The 21,240-nt window shown below is 49.8% G+C and overlaps 1 protein-coding gene across 1 annotated transcript; it reads right to left on the bottom strand.

Annotated features, from left to right (window-relative positions):
* Positions 1–3,339: 3,339 nt before the first annotated feature.
* On the bottom strand, positions 3,340–18,930 carry GFUS (GDP-L-fucose synthase). Its single transcript, XM_035125964.2, has 11 exons — positions 18,851–18,930; positions 17,210–17,366; positions 15,999–16,113; positions 12,901–13,029; positions 11,109–11,182; positions 9,823–9,956; positions 7,775–7,839; positions 7,043–7,109; positions 6,238–6,317; positions 4,976–5,075; positions 3,340–3,875 (listed from the first exon to the last, which is right to left on the bottom strand). The coding sequence occupies exons 2-11, from the start codon at positions 17,353–17,355 to the stop codon at positions 3,820–3,822; spliced, it is 966 nt and encodes a 321-aa protein (XP_034981855.1). The 5' UTR covers positions 17,356–17,366; positions 18,851–18,930; the 3' UTR covers positions 3,340–3,819.
* Between the last annotated feature and the right edge of the window lie 2,310 nt (positions 18,931–21,240).

Raw genomic sequence — 21,240 nt, forward strand, 5'->3', positions numbered from 1 at the left:
CAAAATTGTTTTTTAGGATTGAAGTTGTTGAGCTTTTTTTTAGGATTTTACCCCAGGAAATAAACTGTCACAGGGGCCGGATTAGGCCCCCTAAACGGACTTTGGACATGCCTGCCATAGATCGTTTAATGACCAAAGGCCTAGGTAAAGGGGAATGCTTTCCAGGCACCTAAAGACATGTAACGATGGTGCCAGGTGAGCCTCTCTGGGGAGAGCATCCCACAGATTGGGGGGGGGCACCACAGAAAAGGCCTGTTGTGAGGTAGAAAAACCACGTCTTCAGTGATGGGGACAGCCTTATTTCCTCTGTCTCTCTGTGCATGCACATCAATATCCCACCTTTCCTCCAAGGAGCTCAAGGTGTGCTGTGCATGGTTCCCTTGCTCCCCAGTTTATGCCCCCAACAACCCTGCGAGGTGGGCTGAGAGTTGAGTGCCTGGCCCCCAAGGCCACCCAAGTGAGCCTCATGACTGAGTGGAGGATTTGAACCCACATCTCCTACTCCAACACTGGTTCCTCTGCCAGAGATTCTGGAGAGCTGTATGCAGTCAGGGAAACATCGCTGGGCTTAGTAATAGAGTCCGACTTGTTCTCCTTTGCAATTTCCCACTCCCTCCCAAACACTCCCATTGATTGGGCCCTAGCCTTGGGGTATTGGGGTCACCTGGTCAGATGAGTAGGTGGTCCCCCAATGCAAATCTTCCTTTTTAAAAAATAAATCTGTCCACAAAAGGGTTACGCACAAGGTCAAACTACAAGAAAGAAGATTCCACCTAAACATTAGGAAGAACTTCCTGACAACAAGAGCTGTTCGACAGTGGAATTTGCTACCAAGGAGTGTGGTGGAGTCTCCTTCTTTGGAGGACTTTAATCAGAGGCTTGACAGGCATATGTCAAGAATGCTTTGATGGTGTTTCCTGCTCGGCAGGGGGTTGGACTGGATGGCCCTTGTGGTCTCTTCCAACTCTATGATTCTATGATTCTAAGTTAGGAGCTTCAGTGCCAGAAATCTGCACATGCACGAGTTTGCTCTTTTTCTTGGCAAAAAGCACCCACCCTCCCCAAGTCTTTTCTCTTCCCAACAGGCGGCTTTGGAGAAATTCCCCCAGCACCACCAGGACTCGGCCTTCGACTTTCCCATCTCAAGGACCAGTTCCCCAAACGGGTCCATGGTCAGCGATGTGTAAGTAGCAAAACCTGACATGCCCTTTTCTCAGCGGACCAATACAATCGACGAGATCTCTTTTGGGCATGATGTCTAAATGGAGCCTCCACTCTCAGGGGCAAGCTACCTGAGTATCACACACTCTGGAGCAGAGCACGAGAATGTGTGGACATCCAAACGAAGATGAATGTTGGGAAGATTCAGGATGGATAAAGGGAAGCACTTCATCACACAGATCACAGTTAAACTGTGGAACCCCCTGCCACAGGAGGCCGCAATGGCCACCAACTTGGATGGCTTTAAAAGATTAGACAAATTCATGGAGGAGGAAAGGGCTATGGGTGGTTGCTGGAAACCACATTAATATCAGATGGTTTCTCTAACTTCCCTCTTTATCACCCATCTTTCTCTCTCATATATGTATTCATTCCAGGTCCAACTGCTCCCTGACTCCACGCCCACCGTGCCAAGGAGTCACCAGGACCGGACATCAGTGCAGGAAGAAGGCCATCCCAGGCCACGTCTTCTGCCACGTCCACGCTTCTGGTCAGTCCTCCTATACCAGCCAATCGGGCGTCTGCTTTTAAGGTTCCCAAAGGATGGATGATGAGACTCGGCAGAGATGCTGTTTGTGGGCTCGTGGCTCGGGTACCACCCTTCCTGGTGCTCGTATTTGACGAGAGGGGGCCTTCTTTTTAAAATTACACTTGTTTGCGCTTCTGAAGCTGAACGAATGGCAATCTTAAGTCCCTCTGGATCCATCTCAACTGACAACTGAAGCTCTCCAGATTAAGAGCACAAACTCCTTCTTGTTCTGACTCGTCGACCTGTGTTGGGTTTAAGGAGCGTGGCTGGAAGGCAAAGCATTTTAAGGCCATAGCCACTGCCAACTCTTTCCACCATGGCAGATCTAATTGCGCGTGTTGTCCATCTCTAGCTGCCTTTGGTTCCCACGATGGTCGTGCGGAACCCATAAGAACAATTTTGTCTACTGCCTCAATTGCAGGTGCTTCTGCAAGGACTTTGAGTGAAAAGGTGTCGCAGACAATCCATGTTTTCTGCACTGATTTATTTTATGTGAAAGTTGCCAAGTTTACGTTTAATAAATGTTTTGAGCGATAGCCGCTGTCTTTTTCTTCCCTTCTGTACCAATACCTGTCTAGCCAAAGTGGGCATCCTTTCATGGTTAGGTGGGAATTCTGCAAAGCCTGCCATCAGCGAGGCTGGTGCCACGGACGTAGGAATGAGAATGGACCACAAGGCTGGGAAGAAGAACCAGTTAAAGAGGAAACGAATGGCTGTCTGCTAAAGCGAAAATTCCCGGGAAGCGTAGTTTGCTAAGGTTGCTGAGACTCGTTAGGAGCTATAACTCTCGGAGTTCCCTGGGGAAGAGGAACTAAGTGTGGAACTACTCTAGGGAATCAGAGCAGGCAAAATTAGTTCAGGCGAACATCACTTGTGGATTATGTTTCCCAAAAGAAGAGCGCTTCCAGGACGCCACACTTGCTGCTAGACTCATTTTATTTAAGATACGCCAGGGTTGTGTGAAGACAGAACTAAGGGGAGTGGAATAAAAACAGATTTGGGTAGGAAATACGGGCTAGAGGAAGGCCACAGGCATAAGAAATAACTGATCTACTGTCAAGTTTTATTACATTGGTGTTTTTTTTCCTGACAGATCAAAATGAGATGAGCTAAAGAAATGTTTAAAACGGCTACCAAATGAAGGATTCCTGCTGGCTGGCTCCTCTGCTAGCCCAGCCTTTGCCAACCTGGCGCCCTCCGGCTGTTTGGGGACACAGCTCCCATCCAGCTCCCCTAGCCAGCACTGCAGTTATCACCTTGGAATAAGCTCCTAACCTCCACCTATTTTCCATAAGTCCTTCAGAAATAAAATAATTGGAGGTTACCCATCCCAGAGCTTCCTGAGCGAAGCAAGGGTTAAAAAAATTGTGGCAGATGTAGCCCCTCACCCCACCCCAAACCCACACTGAGGGACGCTGAACCTCCGATGCTGGAGAGGCTGCAGCTTGAGCCCAGCCCCCCCCCCCCCGAAATTGCATGATCTATCCCTGAGCTTTGAGCCCGTGACAATATGCATAACAGGAATTTTGAAAAGCAGCAGAGGGGTCTCTTCAAGTATTTGTTTTGAAGATTAGAGGATCAGGCAGAGAGGCTTGTACTCCCGGTCACTACTTCTTCCTAGACTGAAAGGGTTCCCACAGCCGCATCATCTTTGGCCGCGGGAAACGGGGTCTCTTGCCCAAAACGCAAGGTGACCTGGGTACAGTTGACAGCGCTCTGCTCCAAGAAAGGGCTCTGGTGCAACAGGGCAGGTCACAGAGGCCAATGGTTGTGAACAAGATCTCCACCAGCCGTCTAGAGTGCTGAAAGCTGCTCTTTAAAAATGCGAATGCCACCACCAAAAGCCCCCTCCGTCCACCAATTCTGCTGAGTATTGCTTCATAAATAAGCGAGCTGTGCCATCTTTAAAGAGCTAAACTGAACTATCACCCCAAAGTCGGAGAAAGCGTGGCTTGTACACTATCCCGGCACCCTAGACGGCCCCTTTTGTTCTCTATTCCAGCAAAAAACAACAACACCTGAGTTTGATGCAAAAATTGCAGACAGCAGCGCTGTTTGGCCACCCTGGTTCATTTCCTGGCAATGGCGTAGTTGGCGCAAAACCAGTCACACGTTTCCTTCACGGCTGCAGGAAGAAGAGAAGAAGGATCAGCTGGGGCCAATGGCATCCGGATTTTGGAAGGGTGGGGAGCTGCTTTTTCCAGAGGAACAGACCATGCCTAAGCTCCTTAGTTTACAGCTAAGGTGCCTCCAGAAAACTCATGGATGTAACCTCAATGCACAGCTGTTATAGTTGGTTTTCCCCCCTTTTGGCGTTCTTGGTATGTCCTGCTCTGGGACTGACCTGAATGACGATGCAGTTACAGATTGCCTAAATAAAAAACATGCATTCCCCCCCCACCCAGTTTTTGGAGATTACAGCCTCCAGGATCAGGCCAATGGCCCCAAGTTACGAGAGACTGCCTGGCCGCCTGCCTGCTGTGTCTGCTCCCTTGTCAAGACGTGCTTGTTAATGTTTCAGTAAACTGTGTGCAGCTACTGTTGTAAACTGCTGCTGAGGGCGGCATAAATATATTTTAAAAATCTTAAATAAATGGCCCCTTAGAAACACAGGGGCATGTGTTGTGGCATGAAGCAGCTGGCACAAAGGATAGCTTTGCCCCCTTAGGTGCCCACCTGACCACTTCAATGTGTGGAACTGGCAATCTTGTAAACAGCAAATAATCTTCCTTCCCACACTTGCCAAGAAACTGATCTTTTATTCTAGCAGCACCTATGCTCCGGAATTCCTTCCATTTTCAATACGTCTTTGTTTAGTCAAGGCTACCCAATTGTATTAGGCATATTTATTTCTGAAGCTGTTGATTTTACCCACGTTGCGAAATTTTATCATGGCTAATTGCTAGTTTTAATGCGTGCTTTTCTACCTTTTGATGTAGTATCAAGTAGTAGAAACTTCTTAATAAATATAAAGCAGGTTCTTTTGCTAGTTACTGGGCAAAGGAGAGAGAAGCAGCAGGTTACAGGACGGGGTGGAGGTCACTTTGCCATCACCTAAGGCTCTGGGTTTGGCAATTCTGTTGTTGCTCAAGCATAATCCGTCAGAAGGCTCTCAAACCTGGAGAGCAGCTGCTCTCGGAATAAACGGCACCCTGGTTTAAGCTCATTTACAGCCGCTCCCATCCCAACCCTGGCTGTGGCGAGCAAGAGCTGCCCTTTTCTCACCTCGCTCAAACGGTGTAAACTGGAAATCGGGGAGGTATCTCTTCAGCTTGCTGTTGCTGGCTGTTTTCTTGAACTGCCCATCCGACTTTGTTGTATCAAACTAGGAAGGGGCCCAAGTTAAATGGGAAAAAAACTTCTCTTTCTGCTGATTTGCCGGGGGGGGGGGGACAGCTCTGGTCTTGCCCGCCATTGCCATGCGGAACGGAATTGCTTCCCCACCCCTTCCTCTAAAAACAGTGTTTCCCAAACTTCCCATTTTTAGAAGACATCTGGAGGCAGCCCTGTTTAGGGAGGCTTTTAATGTTTAATAGATTATTGTATTTTATTTTTCTGTTGGAAGCTGCCCAGAGTGGCTGGGGAAACCCAGCCAGATGGGCGGGGTATAAATAATAAATTATTGTTATCATCATCATCATCATCATCATCATCATCATCATCATCATTATATTGGGTCTCCTGCTGCTTTGGGACTACAACTCCCATCACCCCTGACCACTGGGATGATGGGAGTTGTAGTCCAAAAGCAGCTGGAGACCCAAGCTGGGAAACCCTGCTCTGAAAGGTGCAACGGCACACAGGATGGAAGATTGATGAGAAGGAGATTCTGTAGATGGTTGGACAGTGTTCTCGAAGCTACGAACATGAGTTTGACCAAACTGCGGGAGGCAGTGCAAGACAGGAGTGCCTGGCGTGCTATGGTCCATGGGGTCACGAAGAGTCGGACACGACTAAACGACTAAACAACAACAACAAAAGTAGTTTGTGGTGTTTTTTGTTTTTTTTAAAAAATGAATAGTGGCTGCACAATTTAGGGAAGCTTTTAATATTTAATGCTGTATTGTTTTAATATTCAATTGGGAGCTGCCCAGAGTGGCTAGGGAGACTCAGCCAGATGGGCGGGGTATAAAGAATATATTATTACTATTATTATTATTATTATTATTATTATTACAAGGCCCCAGTTCAGCTTGGGGTGGGTGGGTGGAAGGTGTCGTTCTGGTTTGTAAACCTCTTTTCCCAATGGGGAAAAAAAACCGCCCTCATTGACTTCAACTGCCCTTTTGGGGAAGGGAAGAAGACATGCAGGGACCATACGGAAGCCTTTGCTTTTTGCCAGCAGAGGAAACAGGCTCAAGGGGAAGCCTGGGAACATCTCCACTGCCAGCCGCTTTGCTTAAGAAGAGGGGAGCCGAACCCAGAAAAGGACACAGCAGCCCCTTGAGAGGGGTTGCAGGGCCTTGGGAAACCATGTGCAAGGATACAAGGAGCTCTCCCTTGAAGTCCATTGCTCTCGCCACACACTCGGCCGCTTCCCGAATAGAGACTTCGTCTTCTTCTCCGACTAAACAGACGGGAAGGAAAACAGCACCATTACGGAACTGAGCTCCACTGCCCAGGGCTATGTAGGTCATCCTGACACCCACTGGCCTGCTTCGCCCCCGAATTCTGAGAGATGGATTTCCTCCACTCACAGCGGAATATAGCGCAAGGTTAGCACTGAATTCCATGCTAACTAACCTGTTTTTTGGGGGGGAGGGAAACACTCGTTTGCAAACAGCACAGAAAGGAGAGCAATAGATTCCACTGCATTTCTGGAAGTGGCTTTTGAAAACTCAAAACTTAAGGCAGAAATCTAGAGTTCAAATGGAATAAATTCCTCTGGGAATGTAATTCTATGGGTTTGTGGCCCCGAGGAGGACACTAATAAGCAGGTGTGGCCCCCCGAGTTGAAAGAGGCTTCTACCCTGGCTCGATAGGAAAAGGAAGGAGAGGGAGGGTGTGAGAGTTTGGGGCATGCCATTCCGTTGACTCATAGAATCACAGAATTATAGGGACCCTAGGGGTCATCTAGCCCAACCCCCTGCGATGCAGGCCTCTCAGCTGAAGAATAAGCAAGCGATGGGCATCCAAGCCCCGTTTAAAAGCCTCCGACAGGAGAGGTTTTGTAATGAAGCCCCACCTCCTGAGACTGAGACCCAGCATTCAAATGCATTTCCTGGTCTAAATGCTGGCTTGGGGGCAAGGGAGCGGGGACGGGTGTTCAATTCTGCATGGGAATGGCCTTACCCGACAAGATGATGGGCTCCACTTCGTCATACTCCCTCAGGACCCAGAGGAACAGCCGCGCCAAGTCCTGCAACGACCAGAGACCAGATACCCATCGTCTCCTCTCCTTCTCTAAAAGAGGGGCGGTTCGGCTGGAGCCTTGGGGTGCCCCCACCTTCATGGGGTCCCAAGTCCAACATTGCTTGGGAGAGTTGCAGAGTTAAGGCTGCCCCACCCTAGTCCTCAAATGCTTGCCTGCCCCTTGCTCCATCTTCCAAGTGACAGCCCTTCGGATATTTGAAGGTGGCTAACCCATCACCTCTCAGGCTTCTCCAAACATCCCTAACTCCTTCAACCGTTCCTCATCAGGCTCGGTTTCAAGACCCTTGGTCATCTTGGTCACCCTCCTCTGCGCACCTTCTAGCTCAGGGGTAGGCAAACTAAGGCCCAGGGGCCGGATCCGGCCCAATCGCCTTCTCAATCTGGCCCAAGGATGGTCCGGGAATCAGCATGTTTTTACATTGGTAGAATGTGTCTTTTTTATTTAAAATGCATCTCTGGATTATTTGTGGGGCATAGGAATTCGTTCAGTTTCCCCACAAAATATAGTCTGGCCCCCCACATGTTCTGAGGGACAGTGGACCGGCCCCCGGCTGAAAAAGGTTGCTGACCCCTGTTCTAGCTTGATACATCTTATGTTTTCCCCACACTGTTTTTTCCCTGAAAACTCTCCCTCTCAACTAGCCAGCTTACCAGAGAGTAGATGAACTGCCTCCTGGGTTTCCCTGTCCCCCAGACAGTGAGAGCCGTACCGTTTTCTACAGACGAGTGGAGAAAAGGGACAATCAGAGAGAATCCCCATTCCTTCCCCGTTTGCTGCAAAAAAGCACTCCAGTCTTCCCATTCCAGCTTCTTCTTGTGTTGGGATCAAATGAGACCCTAGAATCACAGACCGCTTTCTCATGCTCAAACACAGCCCCTACACTGAGCCACAATACAATACAATTGTTGTTATTTACATATCACCTTCATCTTCCGAGGATCTTAATATTTACCAAAAGATAAATAAGAATCTTTTTCCAAGGTGATCTCAAGAATCTCAAGGTGGCATAGTGGTACCCTCCTCTTCCCCATTTCAACTCCACAACTACCCTGTGAGGTAGGCTTGACTAGGAGACGGTGACTGTGCTGCAGGGGGCTGGACTAGAGGACCCCTGAAGGTCCCTTCCAACTCTACAGTTCTATGATTCTATGGTTGGGTTTCTATTCCTCTCAGTCACAAGACTGTTGACGCATTCCAGCAAAGACTGTTGGAATGACGGGAGCGGATGTGAGGCCGTATTCTGTTTCCATTTGTTGTTTATTCTTCGGACTTCTCTCAGCAAGAGGAGACCTGCTTTCCTTTGTTCTGCCTAGTTGTTAGTAATAAAAGTAGCTTAGTAGCACAGACCTCTGCCTCATTCCATTGTGTTTACTCTGCAAGATTTAGGGGGGGATCGTTCCCCACATGTTATGCCCAACATCTATGACTGTCCCAAGGTCACTAGGTGAGCATCGTGGTTGACAGGGGATTTGAACCCTGCTCCCCCAGGTCCTAGTCCAGTACTCTTAACCATTATGTCAGTGCTCTGCCAGGGGCTGCAAACTTCCCACGCCATACTCTGGGTCTGACATAGTCTCGGTCATACCCACCACCGGCACTCGCAAGGTTAACCAAGAAAGAAAGGGGCCTCCAGTCTAGAAAAGGCTCTGGAAAAGGCTCTCCTCACGTGGCACATAGCAAACAGAAGTGAATTTGACCACGTGCATCTTAGAATCGTGGAAGTGGAAGGGACCACCAGGGTCATCTAGTCCAGCCCCCTGCAATTCCCAGCAACCCTGAGATTGTTGTTGTTTAGTTGTTTAGTCGTGTCCAACTCTTCGTGACCCCATGGACTAGAGCACGCCAGGCACTCCTGTCTTCCACTGCCTCCCGCAGTTTGGTCAAACTCATGTTCGTAGCTTCGAGAACATTGTCCAACCATCTCGGCCTCTGTCGTCCCCTTCTCCTAGTGCCCTCAATCTTTCCCAACATCAGGGTCTTTTCCAGGGAGTCTTCTCTTCTCATGAGGTGGCCAAAGTATTGGAGCCTCAGCTTCAGGATCTGTCCTTCCAGTGAGCACTCAGGGCTGATTTCCTTCAGAATGGATAGGTTTGATCTTCTTGCAGTCCATGGGACTCTCAAGAGTCTCCTCCAGCACCATAATTCAAAAGCATCAATTCCTCGGCAATCAGCCTTCTTTATGGTCCAGCTCTCACTTCCATACATCACACCCCTTCATGGATCAATGCCTTGTCGTGGTGAAGGGGCTTGAGTAACTCAGAGAAGCTATGAGCAATGCCATGCAGGGCCACCCAAGATGGACAGGTCATAGTGGAGCGTTTTGACTAAACGTGATCCACCTGGAGAAGGAACTGGCAAGCCATTCCAGTATCCCTGCCAAGAAAACTCCATGGACAAAGACAACCCTGAGATTAAGAGTCTACCAACTGAGTAATCCCATCTCCTACCAGAGTTGTCAGGGAGGTTGTAAGGGGGTGCTTCTCAAAATTGGGTCCCTAGCGGTTGTTGAACCCCAACTCCCATTACCCCTGACCACCCGCTAGCTAGGGATGATGGGAGTTGTAGTCCAACGACGTCTGCGGACCTGAGTTCAAGAAGCGCTGCCACAAGGGAAGCAGCTTCCCCCACCCCCTCCTGCAGCCTGACTGCCACCCTCTCCTATTTCGGGCCCCAAGACGAGACGCTCAGCCCCACTCACCTTTGGCCAAGTACACTTTGTGGATGAGGCCCGGCAGGACGTGCCCATCCTCAATGTTGTAGTTGTCATGCGGACCGAAGACGTTGGTGGGAATGACGGCGGTGAAGTGGCTCCCGTGCTGCTCGAAATACCCCCTGCGGAAAGAAAGTGGGCAGGGTGGTGGGATGTGTGTGTCTGTGTCTGTGTGCGCGCGCATGTGTGTGATGCCAGCAATCTTCCTGGAGAACAGGCCGGAATCCGTTGCATAGAAAAGGTTCGGTCCCTGGCACTGCGCGAGGGGGGAAGTGGCCTTACAGCAACCGAAGCAGATTTAGGGCATGTGACTGCCTCCTTTCCGCTTGGCGCCAAGCCGAGGGGGGCGCCACAGGGTGCTACACCTCACTCTGACTCGCTGCACACGCAGAACAGAAAGCGAGAGGCGACGGATTTTGGCCTCGCTCTGGACGCTGCTGAAATTTGAAAGGCTACTTTGAAATGATTTATAATGAGTTGGGGGGGAAAATGTTTAAAATAACTGCAGCCAATCGGAAGCTGCGCTTTCGTTTTCAAATGTTTTGGAAGTCCAACAGACTTCCAGAACGGATTCCGTTTGACTTCCGAGGTACGATTGTATATACAGTATATAGTTTTGCACTTCAAACTCCAGGGATCCCCGGCAAATGCTGATCACCTCCCTCTTGTTTTTCAGGTGACCTCGCTGTGGCTCAATGTCTGTCGACACTCACCACCTGAGCTTCTGTTACAAGGGATGATCAGCAGATAATAATAATAATAATAATAATAATAATAATAATAATAATAATTTATTTATACCCCGCCCATCTGGCTGGGCTTCCCCAGCCACTCTGGGCGGCTTCCAACAGAAATATTAGAATACACTAATTTCTTAAAGATTAAAAGCTTCCCTAAACAGGGCTGCCTTCAGATGTCCTCTAAAAGTCTGGTACTGTAGTTATTATTATTTTTTGACATCAGGTGGGAGGGCGTTCCACAGGGCGGGTGCCACTACTGAGAAGGCCCTCTGCCTGGTTCCCTGTAACTTGGCTTCTCGCAGCGAGGGAACCGCCAGAAGGCCCTCGGCACTGGATTAATATTGATCCAACTAATCAATCTTTTTTTGAAGGAAAAACCACAGCGCCCATAGAAATACCAACATGCTGCTAATGAATTTCTTTGGAAGATGATAACATTGGGCGGTATGGGGTTGTTTGGCAAGTGAGGGGTTGGCAGAGCTTTTGTAGGGTGGGACGCGGTGGAGGGCAACAGGGAGAGCAGAGGGGACCTACCTGTTCTGAACATCTATCATCCTCTTTGCGTAGGAATACCCAAAGTTGGAGCTGTGCGGGGGACCGTTGTGGATCTGGAAGAGAAGGCTGAGCATCAGTTTGGATCAGGGAGTTCGAAATGTCCTAAGGTCAAAGTCGGGACCACCACCCACAAAGCACCCACTCCCCATTGCTGGAAACCCCAGAATCAGGGTGGGGAAGGACAGAAAGACCTCTAGGTTCACGAGGGAAGGAATATCAGCCGCGATTCCTGCATTGCAGGAAGCTGAACAAAATGACCCTTGGGGTCCCTTCCAACTCTACAATTCTTTGGATCTATGATTTAGCACGCTGAGTCAAAATCTCTCTATACATTCTTACTTAGGTAGAATGAATGGGGGGGTGGCGGCAATGTGGCAGCAGACTCCGCCCTGATCACAGAAGGGGCGGATCCTGCCACCACAATTAATTTCTGCAGATCACAGAACCCAAGTTTCCCTTTTTCAGAAGAGCATCCTTCCAACTTCTTTAAAAAATATTATTTGTTACATTTTACATATCCATCTCACTTTTCCTTCAAGGTGCTATAAGCAGTTCCCTGGAACTCCCCATTCTATCAGTCGGAAGCCGACTGAAGCTAAATTCTTCGAAGACAGAGGTCCTCTGGCTGGGTCGGGATGACATGGGGTTGGGGGGCCAACTCCCATCTCTTGCAGGAGTATCTTTTAGTGCCAGCGCCTTCTGTCAAGAGTTTGGGTGTAACCTTCGACGCCTCCCTTTCCATGGTTGCATCCACAGCGGTTGCATCCGCCGTATTAAGCAGTTGGTCCCTTACCTCTCTCGCCCTGATCTGGCCACAGTGATCCATGCAACGATCACCTCCAGGCTTGATTATTGTAACTCGCTCTACGCGGGGCTGCCCTTGAAGCTGACCCAGAAACTCCAGCGGGTGCAGAATGCCGCGGCGAGGCTCCTTACGGGGTTCCAGCCGCGGGATCACATTCATCCAGTGCTTTACCAGCTGCACTGGCTCCCGGTGGAGTACAGGATCAGGTTTAAGGTGCTGGTTTTGACCTTTAAAGCCCTATGCGGCTTGGGACCCTCGTACCTACAGGACCACCTCTCCTAGTATGCCCCGCGGAGGACCATAAGGTCCACAAACAACAATATTCTGGAGATCCCGAGCCATAAGGTGGCTAGATTGGCCTCAACTAGGGCCAGGGCCTTTTCAGTATTGGCCCCAACTTGGTGGAACGCTCTTTCCCAGGAGACCAGGGCCCTGCGGGATTTGTCATCTTTCCGCAGAGCCTGCAAGATGGAGCTGTTCCGCCTGGCCTTTGGGTTGGACTTAGTCTGACCCCTGTGTTTTCCTCCCTCATGGCTTGGATTTATGGACTACTTAAAATGAGGCTGCATTTTAAATTTTAATACTGTATTTTAATTAATTGCTTTTTATGTTTTATTGCAATTTTATTGGTGTGAGCCGCCCTGAGCCCGGTTTTGACTGGGGAGGGCGGGGTATAAATAAAATTTTATTATTATTATTATTATTATTATTATTATTATTATTATTATTATTATCATCATCATCATCTCCACAACAACCCTGTGAGGTTGGCCAGGCCAACAACTAGGACAACAACCCTGTGAAGTAGGCTAGGTCAAGAAATGGCGACTGGCTCCAAGTCAGCCAGCGAGCTGCATGGCAGGATGGGAATTTGAACCCTGGTCTCCCCACACTCTAACCACTATGCCCCATGAGTTCTAGTGAATAAAAAGCCACAGAACATGCGGATCAGGAAACAGCCCCTACCATGGTCTCGTCGATCGGGTAGGTAGTCTTGTCGGGGAATATGCAAGTGGAGAGGCAGGAGACCACCTTCTGGACACCAGATTTGTACGCCGAGTGCAGGACGTTGTCATTGATATGCATGTTCTTCCGCTGGGCAGAGAGAAAAAAAAGAGAGGAGTTTAAGGGTCTCCAAGATTTCTGCAGGCAAAAATCTAGGACCATTTTGTGGGCGACACAAGATATGCATTTTACGTAAGAGAAACGGCTCAGAAGCCCACCTCCAAAAGTCAACAATGGCCACCACCACCCTTCTGCAAAACAAACAAACAAACAAATAAACAAAACCGAATCCACTTAGTTTTAAAAGATTAAGAACTGAGAAGGGTAGGGAGCCATTGCAGGGGTATCTGGTGCCCATGGCAACCACTCTGGGGAACCCCCCCCCCCGTCCAGAGTACAAAGGGGACACTTGTGTGCGGTAAGTTTGAAACCACACATCAAACACCTGTCTCTGTTCAAAGCACATCTCAGCAATTTCTCCTCCTTTTCCGAAACGGATTTTCATTTCATTTCGTGGGTTTCTAAAGGTGCAATTTTGCACTTCAAACATCGTGCCGCCTTCCCAAACACACAGCAGTGGGATAGGAGAGCTGGGGGTGCGGGGAGAGAAATCACGTGGCAACCGATGGGTTTCAGATAGCACCTGGGCAGACGAGTCGCAAAACCCCAGGAAACAAACTTTCACGGCCCTCTAGTGCCTATGGTGGCTCATTGACCAGAAGTAATCTAGTTATCATTAACTGTGGAGCAAAATATACGCCAGGAGCCTAGGTTTGGTCAGAATCAAGCACCACAACCGGTCCGACCCCAGGTCAGCAAAGAGGCCAGACCCCTGAACGAAGCTGGGGGAGGCAGCTCAAGAGGAGCACGGCATGCTAGGATCTGTAGTTTTCTCTGCTTCCTGCAGCAGACCTTTGGGATTAAGGATGACGTGGCTGCAGGCTTGCACAGCCCCGCCTCGGAGCAAATAAACCCAGTTCGGTGTGATGTGTTCCTTGCGTGCGAGAGCCTGTGGGCGTGCGTCTCTTGACCGCTAGAAGCTTCTCGTATCCGGGAGAGGGAGGAGAGGGGGGCAGGCAAGCATCTGTAGGGAGCAGATGGACCACCACCTCTCCTCAGCAGCGAGGGATTAATCTCTCGCAGCAATAAAAAAATAAAAATAAAGGCTACAGGCTTGTGCCAAGCAGGTAGCTAAGGCAGAAAAGGGGAGGGGAGCCATTTTCTCAGACTTCTGTGGGGTAAACGACACACTCTCCTTAGGGCAAGGGCCCCCAACCTGGTGCCTTCCAGATGTTTCGGACATCTGTACCAGGTACCGTATTTTTCGCTCCATAAGACGCACTTTTTTCCTCCTAAAAAGTAAGAGGAAATGTCTGTGCATCTTATGGAGTGAATGCGTGGTCCCTTGAGCCGAATCGCCCAGGGGCTAAAGGCAGATTGTGGGTTGGTTTTTTTAAAATAAAGAGCTAAAGGCTAACAAGAGGGAAAGAGTGTTGAAAGGATCCACTCAGCAGCTGATTGCAAGAGATTGGGTAGGGAGATAAGGGAGCTAGCTTCCTTCTCGTCCAGACCCCTTGCCCAGGCCTCAGTTGTTGTCTGCAGAGAGAGGCTGCCTGTTTCCCCAGCGACATGTGACTGGCTGATTAGATTAACTGTCTGGAAACTGTAGAAATGGGTCCCTTTCCTTTCTTAGAGAAGCTGCAGAACTGTGAGTTGAGCCCCGTAAAAACAGGGTTTTTTCCATTTGCAAGGTAAGCTCAACAATTTTGAGCTGATCCTCAAAAATGGAGCTTTCCCCCTTTGCAAAAAAAGATGCACAACTGTGAGCTGACCCCCCCCCAAAAAAACAGGGCTTTTCCCATTTGCAAAAAAAGCTGCACAACTTTGAGCTGATCCTCAAAAAAAAAAGGAGCTTCCCCCCCCCCCCTTTGCAAAAGAAGCTTCCTCAAATATTTAATTGGGGACGGGGGCGCAAAGACAGCTAGGCCTCTAGGAGTTGGCTGCTATGCCTAGGACAATTCAAGAAAGCAATTCCCCCCCCCCCTTGTTTTCCTCCTCTAAAAACTAGGTGTGTCCTATGGAGCAAAAAATACGGTATATAAGGAGGTCTCTCAAGTCCACTGGTCCCGAGCTATTTGGTGCCTGGCGTGGCAGGAAGATTCAAGGCAATCAAAGAAACGTTTTAACATTTCAGTGTGGCCTAGTATAGCACCAAAACATTATTTTTAATTTTGCAGGATATGGATAGATGTTCAAAAGCGTTGGCTGTTCTTTTGCAGCTCTCCACGACGTATCGTTGCGAACAGGGATTTTCAACCCTGGCAAATGTGATGGATCAGGAAAAAAAGAGGTTTCCTTGTGTTGATGAGGAGGTGAGAGTTTGTCTCAAATTAGACCTAATATAAATGAGATTACTCTGCAAAAGCAAGCTCACACCTCTCATGGGGTTTGTATTTAAGGTACATCTGTAAGAGGCTCATTTGTAATTATATTTTGGGAATGATTCATGAAGCTGCAATTGTTTTATATTTCCCGGATTTCCCGTGATCATCTTACAAAGTAGCTGTTATAAAACAAATACTGCTAGGAGTTGTTTCTTTTTGTTTTCCAATGCATTTCTTATCAATAGCAGCAAAGATAGCTCAGTCACAGGGCCAGGGGTTCGAGTCCCAACGTTGGGCAAAAGATTCCTGCATTGAAGGGGGATGGGACTAGATGACTCTCAACGTCCCTTCCAACCCCACAATTCTATGATTCAAATTAAAAATTTGGCGTGGTGTGCAAGCCATTTTTCATTCTGAAAATGTGGCCCAGAGAAAAAAAGCTTGAAAGCCGCTGCCTTATACGCTCGTACCAAAAACCTTCACCTTGTGGGAGATTGTCAGCAGGTGCTAACCCTGCAAACAAGGTGTTATATACTGATGAACTACCTTTTTTAGAGCGGGGAGAGTGGGAACATGGAAAAAGAAACCGGTTTTTCCCAGGGCAATGCCCCCACATGCTTTAACTACCAGGAAGAGGACAGTGCAAGAGGGAAATAGAGAGATCAGCATCCTTACCCAGAAATCCAGGTTGTACTTGATGTTCCGGAAAAGGCCCCCCACCATGGCTGCCAGGTGAATGACGTGAGTCGGCCGGTGCTTCTCAAAAAGGGCTGCAGTCGCAGCGGCATCCCTGGAAGGGAAGAGAGGGGCTGAGGATGGAGAAGGAAGCATCTTTCCCTTAGGCAAAGCTGCGCCACCCGGACTGTGGAGGGAGTCAGGTGTGCATTTACCTGCCTTTCCTAATCCCTCCGCCTCAAGGCAGCCTTAGGAAAATACTCAAAAGACGATGAGTAGTAAGGCTTTCAAGGCTGCGCCCAGCAACTTGCTCCACGCTGCCACAAATCGTGTGTGCGGAGGCAGCGCTGCCGGTCTGTGGATCCCTCCTTAGAAATACTTTTCTAAACTTAGACACCCCAAACTGAGTTAAACTACGGAACTCACTGCTGCAGGAGGCAGCGACAGCCACCCTCCTGGATGGCTTTAAAAGAGCGTTAGACCAATTCTCAGAAGAGAGGGCTATCGATGGCTACTAGCCAGGATGGCTGTGTTCTGCCTCCACAGTAAGAGGCAGCAATACTTCAAAATCCCAGTTTCTAGAAAAGACCAGAGGGGAGATTTGCTCTTGTGCTCGGATCCTGCTTGCGGGGTCCCCGTAATGGGCAGCTGGTCCCCCCCCCCCCGTGAGAGCAGGATGCTGGATTAAGTGGGCCATTGGCCTGTTCCATTGAACGGCAGATCATAGACAATAGAATTGTGCAGTTTGAAGGGACCCTGAGCTTCATCAAGTCCAACCGCCTGCAATGCAGGAATATCCAGCTGTCTCAGACAGGGTTCGAACCTGCAACCTTGGCATTATCAGCACCATGAGCTATCCAGGCTCTTCTCGCTTTAGCTTGGTGCTCAAGTCCCACTGAACTCCCTGTCTGTCCTTTCCTACACCTTTGTGCGTGCTCTATCCATTTCTAGAGATGTTCGATACTCCTGTATTCTGTCCTTATAATCTCTTATTATGAGGTCTGTTGACTGGATCAATACACCAAATGACTCACCAAATGATGCTGCCCTTGCCAGCTTGACTGGGCTCTCGCGAGAGCTGCCAGCCTTCACAAACACAACCCGAGTTCTCACAGAACTGTAGAGCTGCGAGGGACGCCCAAAGGTCATCCATCCCAACCCCCCTGGCAAATGCGGGTTTTTTTTCAACCCCGGAGGGAGGGCCGACTCACGTCAAGTCGGCATCCTTGGAGGACACGAAGATCCACTCCTCGTCCGGCCACCCTTCTCCCTCGGCTACCAACTTTGCGATGGCCTTGCCCACCAGCCCCGAGCCACCGGTCACCAAGATGCGCTTCGGTCGCGCTGGCTGAGCCATGACGAGAAGATCTGTAGATCGGGGATTGAAAAATGAGAGGTCGAATTACTAACTGCGCTGGGTTGAAATGCGGCCCTCCTGGCTTCTCCAATCAACCCCCAGAACATTCACCAGGTCACACCCCTCCTCACTGGCCCCGGTTCACCCTGAGTGGGACGTGCGCTTGGCACTCTGGTCATGCTTTTTGTGGCCCCTGCGACGCTGACCAGAAGGGAACAGAACCTTTAGACTGGAATACAGTCCCCATCTCTTTGCCCTTTGCATCCATTGCTGGACTATGGGTCCGAATCCCCACTCACTGGGTGATGCTCGCTGGGTAACCTTGGAGCAGTCACCATCTCTTAGCCTAACCTGCCTCTCAGGGCTGTTGTGCACATGAAATGGGGAGGAGAACCATGTTGGCCTATGACCTGCTGGAAGACCAGAGTTCGAATCCCCGCTCAGCCGTGAGACTCACTCACTGGGTGACCTCGGGGCCAAGCATTCGCTCTCAGCCAGGGCAGTCTTAAGCATCCCTGGCACCCTGGTGCAGCGGATCCCTCTGTCGCCCCCCCCCCCGCCCCGTTTCCCAGCGTGACGGGATCAGCGTGCAGCGTGGCTGCCGGGCGCTGCTGCATGGCGGGCAGGCGGGTGGCCGCAGCACGGCTGCCGGGCACAGCTGCACGGCGCCCCCCTTGGCGGGAGGGCACCCTGGCGCCCTGCGCCACCCAGCCTGGCCGTAGGGCCGGCCCTGCTCTCAGCCCAACCTACCTCCCAGGGTTGTTGTGGGGATTGAATGAGGATTGGGGGAGAGGGGAGGGGGAGAGCCATGCATGCCACCTGGAACTCCTTGGAGGAAAAGACGGGATATAAATGCAACAAACAAACAAAGCAGGGCGCCCATTGGGGAGCTGACTTTAGAAGATTCCTGCTTTGCAACGGGTTGCGCTAGATGACCTTGGGATCCCCCTTCCAACTCTACGGTACAATTCTATGGTTCTGCTTCTCATTGCCAAAGGGGATTGCCACTTCTGCGCCAGGGCCGCCGTCTCCAACCTGGCGCCCTCCAGAGGTTTTGCACTACAACTCCCATCAGCCCCTGTGTTTTTGCGGGCTGATGGGAACTGGAGTACAAAACAGGTGGCACTCGCGGAGGGTGGGGTTGGGGTTGGGGTTGGGCAGGCACCAGATTAGCCGAGCCTGCGCTAGAAAGGGCGAAAGAGGCGAGGTCTCTAACCCGGAGGAGGTCGCAATCGGAAACCGGCTAAAGGGTTTGCAAAAGGAAACCAATCCGCGCGCGTAAATGCGCGCAGGTGGAAGCCAGGCAGGGAGGACGACCCCCACCCATGCTCGTGGGTGTCCTGGGGTGCCCTTACGGATCCACGCGCACCCAACGAGCAGCGGAGGAGGAGGAGGGGAGATAGAGACCCTCGCGGTGGGGGGGGAATAGAGGGCGATAGAGACCCTCGCGCGTGGGTCCCTCCCTCCCCCGCTTTCCCCGGGGAAAGTCAGCTACCTTTGCCGGGCGTGCGCTCCGCCTGCCGCGTCTCCTCTTTCTCGTCTGTGGCGCTTCCTGCAAACGCGGCTGCCTGGACTAGGCACACCCTCCCCGGCCCGGCGGCTCCCTGGGAAATGGAGTCCCCAACCGAAGGCGACTACAGTACATATCCTCTCCGGAGCGGTATCTCTCCGTTTCCCTGCTTGCCTCCCTCTCTCTCTCTCTCTCTCTCTCTCTCTCTCTCTCTCTCTCTCTCTCTCTCTCTCTCTCTCTCTCTCTCTCTCTCTCTCTCTCTCCCCCCCCCCCCAGCAGAGCTGCAAAAGACACCTTTGCCTTGCAGAGAAAACGCTGCGTGAACGTACTCCCGTGACAGGGGATGGACGGACGCTCCTTCGGAGAAGGTTGCACGAGGGTCATCTAGTAGTGCAATGCAGGAATCGTTTGCCCACCCGAGCTCGAACCCAAGAAGCATACGGCCTCATATGAAAGAAATACGTTATTGCCACTGTACCACTAGTTTATAGTGAGATTAAACGAACCCCCTCCCCCTCCCAATCTCTCAGTCTTTGTTACACTCTGGACTGTGTGCTGTCCTAGGACCACCAACCCCGAAGGTCAGCTGCAATGTTGCTGTCTTCCATTCAGCAGCCTCACGGCCCATGGGTAGAAACTGTTCTTTAACCTGTTGGTGCGGCTTATCATGCTTCTGTATCTCCTGCACGAGGGCAGATTAAAAAGGTGTTGGCCAGGGTGTCATCCCTGAGAATGTTCCTCGCTCTTCAACATCTAGCGGACTCAGGGGACAGCCCACAATATCGTGTGCTGTCTTCACCACCCTCCGTAGGGACTTTCTGTCCATGGCTGTCAAACCAGCATGCCACACTGTAATGCAGTATGAGAGAACACTTTCTATCGTGGACTGATAGAATGAAATCATCGGTTTCTGTCCAACCTTGTTCTTTCACAAGACCCTAAGGAAATGAAGTCTCTGTTGGGCCTTCCTAACCACCTGGGCTGTATTGACCTTCCAGGTGAGGTCTTCAGTAAGATGGACTCCCAGGTATTTAAAGGCAGAGACTCATATAGTTCTTTTCCACAACAAAAGTCCTTTAGAGCGACAACTAAACAAGGTCACTCTAAACCACCACAGATGACCTGTTTGTTGAGCATCTGTCGTGATTTGCTTGCAGGGGGCGGGGTAGATGATGCCAGCAATTTACTGAGTGTTCTGTTTCGCTTGCAAGTAAGTTAGGCCATGGTTGCATCCAGGAAGTGCTTTCCGACGTCTCTCCCTGTCTCTTTCCTTATCCTCCAAAGTCTGGTTGTTTCTGAGCCCTTGGTACCACTCTGCCACACAGCTGTAATGGAGAGAATCACACATCATTTGAGATTTCGACTCAAACTTCCAGCCCAGACACTTTCTGTATGATTTGCCATTTTTACACATGCAGTACAACAGAACCATCATTCTCAAGCCTCACCAAAAGCCTGGGAAATCTGGAACTATACCTGATGATCTGGGGGGGGGGGGTAGTTTTTACTTTGACTTCATTATTTCAACTCATGTGCAACTACTCATTTTATACTTTCGTTTTTCATCTTTCAATTTTTGTCTGTTATCATTGTTCTCTCTGCTTTATATACATTATAAAAAATAATGATGATGATGATGATGATGATGATACAGGTAATAATAATAATAATAATAATAATAATAATAATAATAATAATAATTGGGGTGTTTTGGGCAGGGGAAAATTGGTTTGTTTTGCAAGAGCATTAAATCAACTTTAAGCAGCATAAATTCACCACTAACGCACTCTGTAATCATAGAACCCCGAAGATCATTTAGACCAATGCCCTGTGACGCAGGAATATGCAGCTGTCCCATATGGGGATCGAACCTGCAACCTTGGCGTTATCAGCACCACATTCTCAGACCCTCCAAGTGCCCCTGTTTTCCAGGGCCATCCCTGATTTAGAGAAGCCGTCCCGGTTTCTGATTTGATCCTAGAATGTCCCACTTTTCCTTAGGATGTCCCTATTTTCATTGGAGAAATGTTGGGGGTGTGTGGAGTTATCTGACCCCTCCGAGCTGTCCGAAGGCAATGTTTTAAATGTTTTTAGTGTTTTATTATGTTTTTATATATGTTGGAAGCTGCCCAGGGTGACTGGGGCAACCCAGTAAGACCTGTGGGGTATAAATAGTAAAATTATCATTATGGAATGGGACGTCCCTATTTTCATCGGAGAAATGTTGGAGGGTATGCATTCTAACCGACTGAGCTACCCATTATCTGTGTCAAGCTTATGTTGCAGAACACACCTGTGATAAGACACCAGTTTGGATGGGCCTTTATTTGCAAAAGCTCCATTGTCGTCGTCTCCCCAAGAAAGCTTAATTCATT

This window comes from Zootoca vivipara, chromosome 8 (genome assembly GCF_963506605.1).
Source record: "Zootoca vivipara chromosome 8, rZooViv1.1, whole genome shotgun sequence".
Lineage (NCBI taxonomy): Eukaryota > Metazoa > Chordata > Lepidosauria > Squamata > Lacertidae > Zootoca > Zootoca vivipara.

What these genes read in the sequence shown, in the direction of transcription:
- GFUS (XM_035125964.2), bottom strand. Translation starts at nt 17,355, where the DNA reads ATGGCTCAGCCAGCGCGACCGAAGCGCATCTTGGTGACCGGTGGCTCG. An exon ending in ACCCGATCGACGAGACCATG is followed by an intron (nt 11,183 to 12,900) that starts GTAGGGGCTGTT and finishes CTTCTCTTCCAG; the next exon opens with ATCCACAACGGTCCCCCGCA. An exon ending in GTTTACACCGTTTGAGCGAG is followed by an intron (nt 3,876 to 4,975) that starts GTGAGAAAAGGG and finishes TTCTTCCTGCAG; the next exon opens with CCGTGAAGGAAACGTGTGAC.